The following is a 12,057-nucleotide window of genomic DNA, read 5'->3' on the forward strand; positions in this document are numbered from 1 at the left end:
TGTTTGCAGATTCCTGGGCTACGTCCCAAATGGCACCCTATAGTGCACTACATAGGAAATAGGGTGCCACCTGGGATACAATACTGTCAGAGCAATAAGCAGCCAGCCCAAAACCTTCCCTGACAGGACGACAGTGTCGTGGTGGTAGTGTGGCAGTGTCAGTCTCGGTGCCACCAAAACCCGGTGTGCTGCAGTGCGCCTGCCGCCTGGCATGTTTTGTTCTGCTCCGGGACATCAATCACACGGGAAACGAGCCCAACGCTGAACATGAGGCCTGCTGACTGCTTCTCTTGCTGATGCTTTTCTTGCTGAATGCTTCCTGCTGACTGCTTCCAGGGCAGCTGAGGCTTACATAACCCGCCCATTATCAGTCTACCTCCACTATCACTTGATTAACCAACTTTAAATGCCCATCTCTCTCTGTCTCTCTCAATCTCTCACCCTTAGTCCTCTCTCTCTCAATCTCTCTATCTCTCAACCTTAGTCCCCTCTCTCTCAATATCTCATTCCCTCTCAATCTCTCACCCTTAGTCCTCTCTCTCAATCTCAACCTTAGTCCCCTCTCTCTCAATCTCTCTCTCCCTCTCAACCTCTCATCCTTAGTTCACAAAATGCAGATCGCTAGTTCATTAATACTCAACATTAATACAAAAAATGTTTAGATAAGGGAGGGAGTGGAAAGCCTCCTCCCTCTAAATCAAATAACATTTTATTGGTTTCATTCACATGTTTAGCAGATATTATTGCGGGTGTAGTGAAATGCTTGTATGCTCTAAACCAATGCTCTAAACCAACGTCCTGTGGAGCTCATTCCTCACAAGGCAAACATTCAATCAAATGAAATGTTATTCGTCATATGATTTGTAAACAACAAGTATAGACTAACAATGAAAGGCTCACTTTCCCAACAATGCAGAAAGAAAAGGGTACTAGTACTAGTGTAACAGTATAAATTTAAACCGTCCCCTCGCCCATACCCGGGCGCGAACTAGGGACCTTCTGCACACATCAACAGTCACCCTCGAAGCATCGTTACCCATCGCTCCACAAAAGCCGCGGCCCTTGCAGAGCAAGGGGAACTACTACTTCAAGGTCTCAGAGCAAGTGACGTCACTGATTGAAACGCTATTTAGCGCCCACGCTAACTAAGCTAGCCGTTTCACATCCGTTACACTCACCCCCCTTCTGACCTTCCTCCTTTTTCCGCAGCAACCAGTAATCCGGGTCAACAGCATCAATGTAACAGTATAATTTTAGACCGTCCCCTCGCCCATACCCGGGCGCGAACTAGGGACCTTCTGCACACATCAACAGTCACCCTCGAAGCATCGTTACCCATCGCTCCACAAAAGCCGCGGCCCTTGCAGAGCAAGGGGAACTACTACTTCAAGGTCTCAGAGCAAGTGACGTCACTGATTGAAACGCTATTTAGCGCCCACGCTAACTAAGCTAGCCGTTTCACATCCGTTACACTCACCCCCCTTCTGACCTTCCTCCTTTTTCCGCAGCAACCAGTAATCCGGGTCAACAGCATCAATGTAACAGTATAATTTTAGACCGTCCCCTCGCCCATACCCGGGCGCGAACTAGGGACCTTCTGCACACATCAACAGTCACCCTCGAAGCATCGTTACCCATCGCTCCACAAAAGCCGCGGCCCTTGCAGTGCAAGGGGAACTACTACTTCAAGGTCTCAGAGCAAGTGACGTCACTGATTGAAACGCTATTTAGCGCCCACGCTAACTAAGCTAGCCGTTTCACATCCGTTACACTAGTATCGATGTGCAGGGTTACAAGGTAATCGAGGTAGATATGTAACCAGGAGATAAGTGACAGATAATCAACAGTAGCAGCAGTGTCTGTGATGAGACAAAAACCTTAGAGCAAAAAGAGTCAATGCAGATAGGCCAGGTAGCTATTTGGTAACTATTTAACTAACTATTTAGCAGTCTTATGGCTTGGATGTAGAAGCTGTTCAGGGTCCTGAGGGTTCCAGACTTGGTGAGATGTTTTGTGGATGCTTTGTGGACATGGGCCCAGGACTTTTGATCAAATAGAACCCTTGCCTCTTGTATGCTTTTACTTCTTTAATTGTACTGTATTGTATTACTGTAATGTGTGCTGCAATTGTAAATGCACTTTAAATAAAGTTTGATAGAACCCTACAGTTTTTCGAAGTTTGATCTCTCGCTATATAAAAAACACTTCACTATCACTTAGACTTGAGGAAGTGCAGAGCAAAGTGCTGATTTATCATTTGCTCTCAAAAGCATTACGTTCCCTCTCAAAGGATATTACTTATCTTGGCTGAGAAACCACATGCTCTACTCTGTCTGCCAAAGCTGCATCCCAAATGACACCCTATCCCTATATCGTGCACTGCTTTTGACATGGGCCCTGGTCAAAAGTAGTGCTCTACATAGGGAGTTGAGTGCCATTGGGATGCATCCTCAGTCTTCACACCTCCTCCTACACCTGCGGACCAGAATCAAACATAGCTAAATATTTCATCTGTTATAATAAAAGGTGGAAATATGAAAAGTTAGGTAGCTTCAAGGTAGGTAATCCAATTTCTAAAGCACACTTCCTGCAAAGGTCATTCAAAATGACTGACTCCACTTTTTAAATTGAAGAAGATATGAAGATAAGAGTATTTTCAAATCTGCAGTAGTGGAAAAGGTACTCAATTGTCATACTTGAGTAAAGTAAAGATACCTTAATAGAAATTGTCTCAAGTTAAAGTGAAAGTCACTTACTACTTGAATAAACGCCAAACAGTATCTGATTTTAAATGCAATTAAATACAGTGGTGGGGAAATATACTCAATTGTCATACATGAGTAAAAGTAAAAAGTAAAAGTAGATGCTCAAATTTTTATTTACAATCAGCCAGGGGCTCACTCCAACACTGAGACATAATTTACAAACGCAGTATTTGTGTTTGGTAAGTCCGCCATATCAGAGGCATTAGGTGTGATAATGCATTGATATTGATAGGTATGTGAATTGGACAATTTTGCTGTCCTACCTGAGCATTCAAAATGTAACGAGTGCTTTTGGACGTCAGGGAAAGTACAGATTTTCTTTCGGAATGTAGTGGAGTAAAAGTAAAAGTTGTCAAAAATATAAATAGTTAAGTACAGATACCCCCAAAAAGTATTTTTACTTAGTTACTTTACACCACTGTATATCTGTCAGATGATTACGTATTTATTATTGATGTTGGCTGGAATAATCTGCATAATATTGAACTACTTACAGTCTTTATATTACATCCAGGAAGCTATATACTGTATATAAAACTAATATGTGCTCATATGCTTGCCTATAATATGTATCCATATGGGAAGTTCTTTGGGAGGGCTAGTATTGTGTTTAAAAAATGTAATTGCTATGGTCATATGTGCAATAAAGCATCATTAGTATTAAATCCAGAGACCAAGTCTAACTTTCACGTGTAGATTTCTTACATGTGAAACTGCAAATTAGTTTTTCACATATGATTGTTTTTCACTTGGGAACTTGCAATTCCACATATGAAAGTAACATTTTTGTCTCCCCTTTTTCACCCCAATTTCGTGATATCCAATTGGTAGTTACAGTCTTGTCCCATCGCTGCAACTCCCAGGAGAGGCGAAGGTTGAGAGCCATGCGTCCCCCGAAACATGACCCTGCCAAGCTTCTTGACACACTGCTTCTTGACACACTGTTCGCTTAACCCGGAAGCACACCGCACCAATGACTGCTCGCTTAACCCGGTAGCCAGCCGCACCAATGTGTCAGAAGAAACACTGTACAACTGGTCTCTTCACAGTCCCCAAGTCCAGAACAGACTATGGGAGCTATTTCATGTGGGGCCATTCATGTTTTCACATGTTGTTTTCACATTTTGTTGTTGTTGTAAAGGCTGGTCCTAGTGCACATTGTATCTCTTCCTCATAAAAGAGACTGACAGGATGGGGTTAATCAGATCTAGTTCAAACTGAATCATAGTGAGATCCAATCTGATTTGAAGTCACTAAGGGCACCCTTCTTTGAATCTAATTAGGATCAATCAGTATAATCAAGGAACTAACGATAGCTATCACAATACCCATCATGTGCCTTCTCCAATGAGGACAAATTCCCACTTTCAACCAAGAACTTCAATGTCATCTGTACAATCTACCTCGGAGATTGAAGATATCTCCAATCTGTATTGGCTAGTTTAATCCAGCTTTCACATAAACCAATCTCTCCAAGACATTACTCATTCAAAAGAAAAGGAAAAAACAAATACATTTGTATTCACTTTAAGAAATGCAAAGCACTGCACATTTTTAGACAAAGTTCAATTAAGAGGACATAGTGCAACATAAGGCTGAATTAAACCCTCTTGATTAATGGATATTACATAGCTGCAGCCTGCAGTGCAGGTTGTTCTCCTGCAGCATATCAATGACCTGCAGGAGCTCTGCCTGGTCTGGTCTGCACTCCCCTAGCCTGGTTAATACATTATGCAGCTGGTGAGGCACATTGGCTGCAGCTTAGATCATTGTGACAAATGGGAGGGACCCGTGGTTACTTTTTCTTCTGTGGTTAACTTGACATAAAGAGAGAAGAGGAGGGGCTTGGGTTGTGCTGGAGTACTGGACTGCTGCTAGGTTAACTGGGAGAAGCATTGTGGGCTAATATTAGTTGAAAATAGATGAAGGGAGCCGTCTACCAATCCGCTATGCTAAGAGATGTCAGTTGTTCCTGACCATAGGAGTTTACCAGTGCGGGTTGGTAGTGTGTGCATGTGTGCATACAGTACGTCTGTGTGTGCTTGTATATGTACATGTGCACAGTCCTTTTTACTTAGTTCCCTTACCGATGCAAGAGGGCAGGACGTTGTCCCAGGCACGTCTTTCTCCGGTCATACACTTGAGAATTCCGCTGCCGTGCAGAGTGTAGCCAGGGTTGCACCTATAGGTGATGGTGCTTCCAGAGAAGTGTCCCTGGTCGTTGACCTTGAAGCCAAACTGGGGCACCCCAGGGTCCTCACAGTGGGAAAGCTCAAAGCCTGGAAGAAAGGGGGGGGGGGGGGGGGGGCAGTCATTCAAATGTATTTATAAAGCCCCTTTCTCATGGGCAGTTGTCAAAAAGGGCTCTATAGTAACCTGACTTACAGAAAAAAGGTTAGAAATAGAACCCAATAGTAGTTCTTTGGTTTGTCCCCCAAACATTTGTTTGGGCTTCTTGCAGTCAATTTGCAGTCTACAAATTATTTGTAATTGAAATGGTTCTTTGTAGAATCCTATCCCTCTACAAAGAACCCTTTTCAAATCCTTTTTTTCCAAGAGTGTAGACTACGTACAAGTAGAAGCACAGTGGCCAGGAAAGACTCCCTTTTGGAGAGATTGGAAACCCAAAATGGTCTACACGGACAAGTTCTGGCCTGGTTTGGATCATATCTGTTGGAAAGATATCAGTTTGTCTCTTTGAATGGTTTGTCCTCTGACAAATCAACTGTAAATTTCGGTGTTCCTCAAGGCTCCGTTTTAGGACCACTATTGTTTTCACTATATATTTTACCTCTTGGGGATGTCATTCGAAAACATAATGTTAACTTTCACTGCTATGCGGATGACACACAGCTGTACATTTCAATGAAACATGGTGAAGCCCCAAAATTGCCCTCGCTAGAAGCCTGTGTTTCAGACATAAGGAAGTGGATGGCTGCAAACTTTCTACTTTTAGAGATGCTTGTTCTAGTTCCAAAGAAACAAAGGGATCTTCTGTTGAATCTGACAATTAATCTTGATGGTTGTACAGTCGTCTCAAATAAAACTGTGAAGGACCTCGGCGTTACTCCGGACCCTGATCTCTCTTTTGATGAACATAATCAAGACTGTTTCAAGGACAGCTTTTTTCCATCTACGTAACATTGCAAAAACATCAGAAACTTTCTGTCCAAAAATGATGCATAAAAATTTATCCATGCTTTTGTTACTTCTAGGTTAGACTACTGCAATGCTCTACTTTCCGGCTACCCGGATAAAGCACTAAATAAACTTCAGTTAGTGCTAAATACGGCTGCTAGAATCGTGACTAGAACAAAAAAATGTGATCATATTACTCCAGTGCTAGCCTCCCTACACTGGCTTCATGTTAAGGCAAGGACTGATTTCAAGGTTTTACTGCTAACCCACAAAGCATTACATGGGCTTGCCCCTACCCATCTTTCCTATTTGGTCCTGCCATACATACCTACACGTACGCTACGGTCAGAAGACGCAGGCCTCCAAATTGTCCCTAGAATTTCTAAGCAAACAGCTGGAGGCAGGGCTTTCTCCTATAGAGCTCCATTTTTATGGAATGGTCTGCCTACCCATGTGAGAGACGCAGACTCGGTCTCAACCTTTATGTCTTTACTGAAGACTCATCTCTTCAGTGGGTCATATGATTGAGTGTAGTCTGGCCTGGGAGTGTGAAGGTGAACGGAAAGGCTCTGGAGCAACGAACCGCCCTTGCTGTCTCTGCCTGGCCGGTTCCCCTCTCTCCACTGGTATTCTCTGCCTCTAACCCTATTACAGGGGCTGAGTTACTGGCTTACTGGTGCTATTTCATGCCGTCCCTAGGAGGGGTGCGTCACATGAGTGGGTTGAGTCACTGACGTGATCTTCCTGTCTGGGTTGGCACCCCCCTCTTAGGTTGTGCCGTGGCGGAGATCTTTGTGGGCTATACTCGGCCTTGTCTCAGGATGGTAAGTTGGTGGTTGAAGATATCCCTCGAGTGGTGTGGGGGCTGTGCTTTGGCAAAGTGGGTGGGGTTATATTCTTCCTGTTTGGCCCTGTCCGGGGGTATCATCGGATGGGGCCACAGTGTCTCCTGACCCCTTTCTGTCTCAGCCTCCAGTATTATGCTGCAGTAGTTTATGTGGCAGGGGGCTAGGGTCAGTTTGTTATATCTGGAGTACTTCTCCTGTCTTATCCGGTGTCCTGTGTGAATTTAAGTATGCTCTCTCTAATTGTCTCTTTCTTTCTCTCTCTCGGAGGATCTGAGCCCTAGGACCATGCCTCAGGACTACCTGGCATGATGACTCCTTGCTGTTCCCAGGCCACCTGGCCGTGCTGCTGCTCCAGTTTCAACTGTTCTGCCTGCGGCTATGGAACCCTGACCTGTTCACCGGACGTGCTACCTGTCCCAGACCTGCTGTTTTCAACTCTCTAGAGACAGCAGGATCGGTAGAGATACTCTTAATGATTGGCTATGAAAAGCCAACTGACATTTACTCCTGAGGTGCTGTGATTATTATTATTTGACCATGCGGGTCATTTATGAACATTTGAACATCTTGGCCATGTTCTGTTATAATCCCTCCTGGCACAGCCAGAAGAGGACTGGCCACCCCTCATAGCCTGGTTCCTCTCTAGGTTTCTTCCTAGGTTTTGGCCTTTCTAGGGAGTTTTTCCTAGCCACTGTGCTTCTACACCTGCATTGCTTGCTGTTTGGGGTTTTAGGCTGGGTTTCTGTACAGCACTTTGAGATATCAGCTGATGTAAGAAGGGCTATATAAATACATTTGATTTGATTTGATTTAGAAAGAAGACACGTGAAGAGGAAACCGGTTCAGAGGCTCATCTTCCTTTTGGCAGTGTAGGACAAGGTCCCAATTTATTTATTTGATTTTATTTCACCTTTATTTAAATAGGTAGGCTAGTTGAGAACAAGTTCTCTTTTGCAACTGCGACCTGGCCAAGATAAAGCATAGCAATTCGACACATATAACAACACAGAGTTACACATGGAATAAACAAAACATACAGTCAATAATGCTTATTTCAGATGGTGAGGAAGGCACTTTTAAAGAATAACCAGGCATCATCTACTGACGGGATGAGGTCAATGTAATTCCAGGATACCCCGGCCAGGTTGATTAGAAAGGCCTGCTCGCAGAAGTGTTTCAGGGAGTGTTTGACAGTGATGAGGGGTGGTCGTTTGGTCGCAGAGCCATTACGGATGCAGGCAATGAGTCAGTGATCGCTGAGATCTTGATTGAAAAGGACGAGTTAGTTAGGATGATATCTATGAAGGTGTCCCTGTTTACGGATTTGGGGTTGTACCTGGTAGGTTCATTGATCATTTGTGTGAGATTGAGGGCATCAAGCTTAGATTGTAGGATGGCCAGGGATTTAAGCATGTCCCAGTCTAGGTCACCTAGTAGCACGAGTTCAGAAGATAGATGGGGGGCAATCACATATGGCGTCGAGGGCACAGCTGGGGGCAGAGGGTGGTCTATAGCAAGCGGCAACAGTGAGAGATTTGTTTCTGGAAAAGTGCATTTTCAGAAGTAGAAGCTCAAATTGTTTGGGTAGACTCGGATAGTAATACAGAACTATGCAGGCTATCTTTGCAGTAGATTGCAACACCACCCACTTTGGCACACACCTGGGTTCAAATAGGATTGGAGCATTCGGTTGAGCCTGCCTAAAGTTCCACATGGCCGGGCTTACACTTTTTGGGGCTACTCAAATGGTTCCATCCATTACCTCTGGCGAGGTCAATCAAGCTCAGCCTTGAAAAACGTTTTGAAACCAGGTCTGTGATGTTAACACAAACTTTACCTTCGCTAGGGTGGACACAAGCACACAGGCATGAAGGCATATGATTTGACTCTCTTCTTTTTTGGGTCATTAGTGCAATGACCATCCCGATCTGCCGTTTCCTGTTATTTCTGTGCTGCTTGAGTTGCATGTATGTTTTTAGAGGCTCAGAGAGAAAGTTAGGGCGGTCGTTATAATCAGTCAATACGGCTGAAAATTTGACTCGAGGATCCCACTGGGCCCGCAGGCAGGGATGGGGCCTGTATTAAGCAGGCAGAACAATTAGGATTAAGCACTTGGTTAATTTGGAGATGTGTCTGGAACTTTTGGCCGGTACATGAGGAGCGTGGGCCGGCTCTCTGTGAGAGACACTTCCTGTTATTATCTTCTCATAATTGTTTTCCTTCGCACTCATCATCACACACCATCATAATTACACAGCGAACTGAGAGGAATAGGAAATAAATAATTATATTACCCTTTCTTCTTGTCTTTCAAAACGCCACCACACATCTTAGCGTAGCTGACAATTTCATATTTGCAGGTTTGAACTCTGCTCTCTCATATGAGAATGCAACCAAGCTAAAATAAGACGTGTACCTCAGTCCTCTCCTCAGAACATTGACAGCTACCTTTCAAAATACAAATCCCTGTTCCATTTGCTCCACCCGCCCCTCCTCCAATTAACTGTACACCCTGAACTTGGGAATAAACGCTCATGTCTATCACAGCACTCATAGACTACTTAGTAGTTACCATGACAGCAATGTACTGCACTATACTGAGAGAAAAACAAGGTTGACTGAACTTAACATAGTGTGTGGTGGAGGTACGAGGATACTGGGACTGACTAACGGTGGCAATTTTCACCTAGCACACTGATTGCACGTTAATTACAGGTCATTGTCTCATAGCATTCAACCGGAAACAAAAGTCTGGGTCCGGAAAATACTTAGACTGAGTTCTTTTTATTTTTTAATCACACTCCAACCATTGTGGTGGCTGAACTGTGATGGCCTCACCGCCTGCTACTTGACTGTCCCAAATTATAACCTATTCCCTATAGTGCACTACCATTGGATAACCAATAGAGCTCAGGTCAAAAGTAGTGCACCATGCAGGAAATAGGGTGTCATTTGGGACTTGGCCCTGGGCTTCCACTGACCTTTATTATGCAATCAAACAGCTAATCTTGCAGGTGGAATGAAATCTCCCACTAGACACGGATTTAGTAGATTGCCCACCAGTGTGTTAATAGTGTTTTTTCTCTCTCAGAACTAACACCCTGTCCAATGTTACACAGGCTAGCTACCAGCTAGCGCAACAAATGGTATTAAAGATGATTGCGTGTGGTTTTTATGTGTCTGCGGTGGTACATAGTCTGGTTTGGTGTGAGGGGCAAGGACAAGGTCAACAAAGACAAGTGTAGAGGTTATTTTTCAGGTAATTGATATTACCTTGGACCAAGCTGTGGAATGTTCCCTTGAAATCCACTCCTGGCTGTCAACAAAATTCTAATGCCCTTTAAAGGGGCAAGCTGCTGTTAATTTTTTTTCAAAAAGTTATGAAGCCCCTTTAAGTCCTACTTATTTTAAGTCCTACTTATTTTACAAGTATTTTACAAGTCAGATGGAAAGACTGACTGTAGTGGGAAAATAACTGGTGTGTGATTATATATCTAGAGTGAACACCTGACACTCTATTTCTCATAAATATCAATATGATTGGGAATCCTGATAAAGATGACGTAACACATCACATGACCAGCTACTTTCACACTCCCACAGGAAGACTTATATTATGGTCCTAGCTAAAGCACCAATCATAGGATGACCCCCATCCCCCGCTGAAACCATAGGAACCAAGGAAACATTTTAGAATAAGACAATAATAGATCCAGTAAAACGCATTGACTAACAATTTGTAAACAATTGTTCAGCAAATCCTTAACACATGCCTAATAACCACCTGTTAATGAAATTTACTAGAGTTAGTGCAGTAAAAAGGCATTGAGCTGATGCATACCCCAAAATGTTTGTAGAGGTGCTGACTAACAGAGGGTAAACTGTTTAGAAATTAGAGGTCGACCGATTTCAAGTTTTCATAACAATCGGTAATCGGCATCAGATTGCATTGCAATCCCACAAGGAGACTGCGTGGCAGGCTGACCACCTGTTATGCGAGTGCAGCAAGGAGCCAAGGTAAGTTGCTAGCTAGCATTAAACTTATTTTATAAAAAACAATCAATCTTAACATAATCACTAGTTAACTACACATGGTTGATGATATTACTAGTTTAACTAGCTTGTCCTGCGTTGCATATAATCAATGTGGTGACTGTTAATTTATCATCGAATCACAGCCTTCTTCAATTTCGCCAAACAGGTGATGATTTAACAAAAGTGCATTCACGAAAAAGCACAATCGTTGCACCAATGTGCTTAACCATAAACATCAATGCCTTTATTCAAATCAATACACAATTATATATTTTTAAACCTGCATATTTAGTTAAAATAAATTAATGTTAGCAGGCAATATTCACTAGGGAAATGTGTCACTTCTCTTGCATTCAGTGCAAGCAGAGTCAGGGTACATGCAACAGTTTGGGTTGCCTGGCTCATTGTGAACTATGTGAAAACCATTTCTTCCTAACAAAGACCGCAATTAATTTGCCAGAATTTTACGTAATTATGACATAACATTGAAGGTTGTGCAATGTAACAGCAATATTTAGACTTAGGGTTGCCACCCATTAGATAAAATACGGAACGGTTCCGTATTTCACTGAAAGAACAAACGTTTAGTTTTCGAAATGATAGTTTCCGGATTTGACCATATTAATGACCTAAGGCTCGTATTTCTGTGTGTTTATTATGTTATATTTAAATCTATGATTTTATATTTGATATAGCAGTCTGACTGAGCGGTGGTAGGCAGCAGCAGGATCGTAAGCATTCATTCAAACAGCACAACTCTTGAGATTAGGTTGGCAATACTATAGTGCCTATAAGAACATCCAATAGTCATTCCTATAATTACTACAACCTAAAACTTCTTAACTGGGAATATTGAAGACTCATGTTAAAAGAAACCACCAGCTTTCATATGTTCTCATGTTCTGAGCAAGGAATTTAAACGTTAGCTTTTTTACATGGCACATATTGCACTTTTACTTTCTTCTCCAATACTGTGTTTCTGCATTATTTAAACCAAGTCGAACATGTTTCATTATTTATTTGAGACTAAATTGATTTTATTTCTGTATTATATTAAGTTAAAATAAAAGTGTTCATTCAGTATTGTTGTAATTGTCATTATTACAAATATGTATATAAAAATCGACTGATTAATTGGTATCGTCTTTTTTTGGTCTTCCAATAATCAGTATCGTTATCGGGATTGAAAAATCATAATCAGTCGACCTCTAATAGAAATGTATATTATGTTCATAATAATTTAATGGGTAAAACTAACCAATGTTTAGGCA

General features: G+C 42.5%; 1 protein-coding gene across 2 annotated transcripts in view; it reads right to left on the minus strand.

The window, feature by feature from the left end:
• LOC110489401 (CUB and sushi domain-containing protein 3) overlaps nt 1-12,057 on the minus strand; it is a 660,686-nt gene that overhangs the window by 207,359 nt on the left and 441,270 nt on the right. For both annotated transcript variants that reach the window (XM_036971422.2, XM_036971421.2), the window contains exon 24: nt 4,853-5,044. In XM_036971422.2, coding sequence (XP_036827317.2) covers nt 4,853-5,044 — 192 coding nt within the window. The remainder of the gene's footprint in view (nt 1-4,852; nt 5,045-12,057) is intronic.

This window comes from Oncorhynchus mykiss, chromosome 30, assembly GCF_057628025.1.
Source record: "Oncorhynchus mykiss isolate SJ-2025 chromosome 30, ASM5762802v1, whole genome shotgun sequence".
Taxonomy (NCBI): domain Eukaryota; kingdom Metazoa; phylum Chordata; class Actinopteri; order Salmoniformes; family Salmonidae; genus Oncorhynchus; species Oncorhynchus mykiss.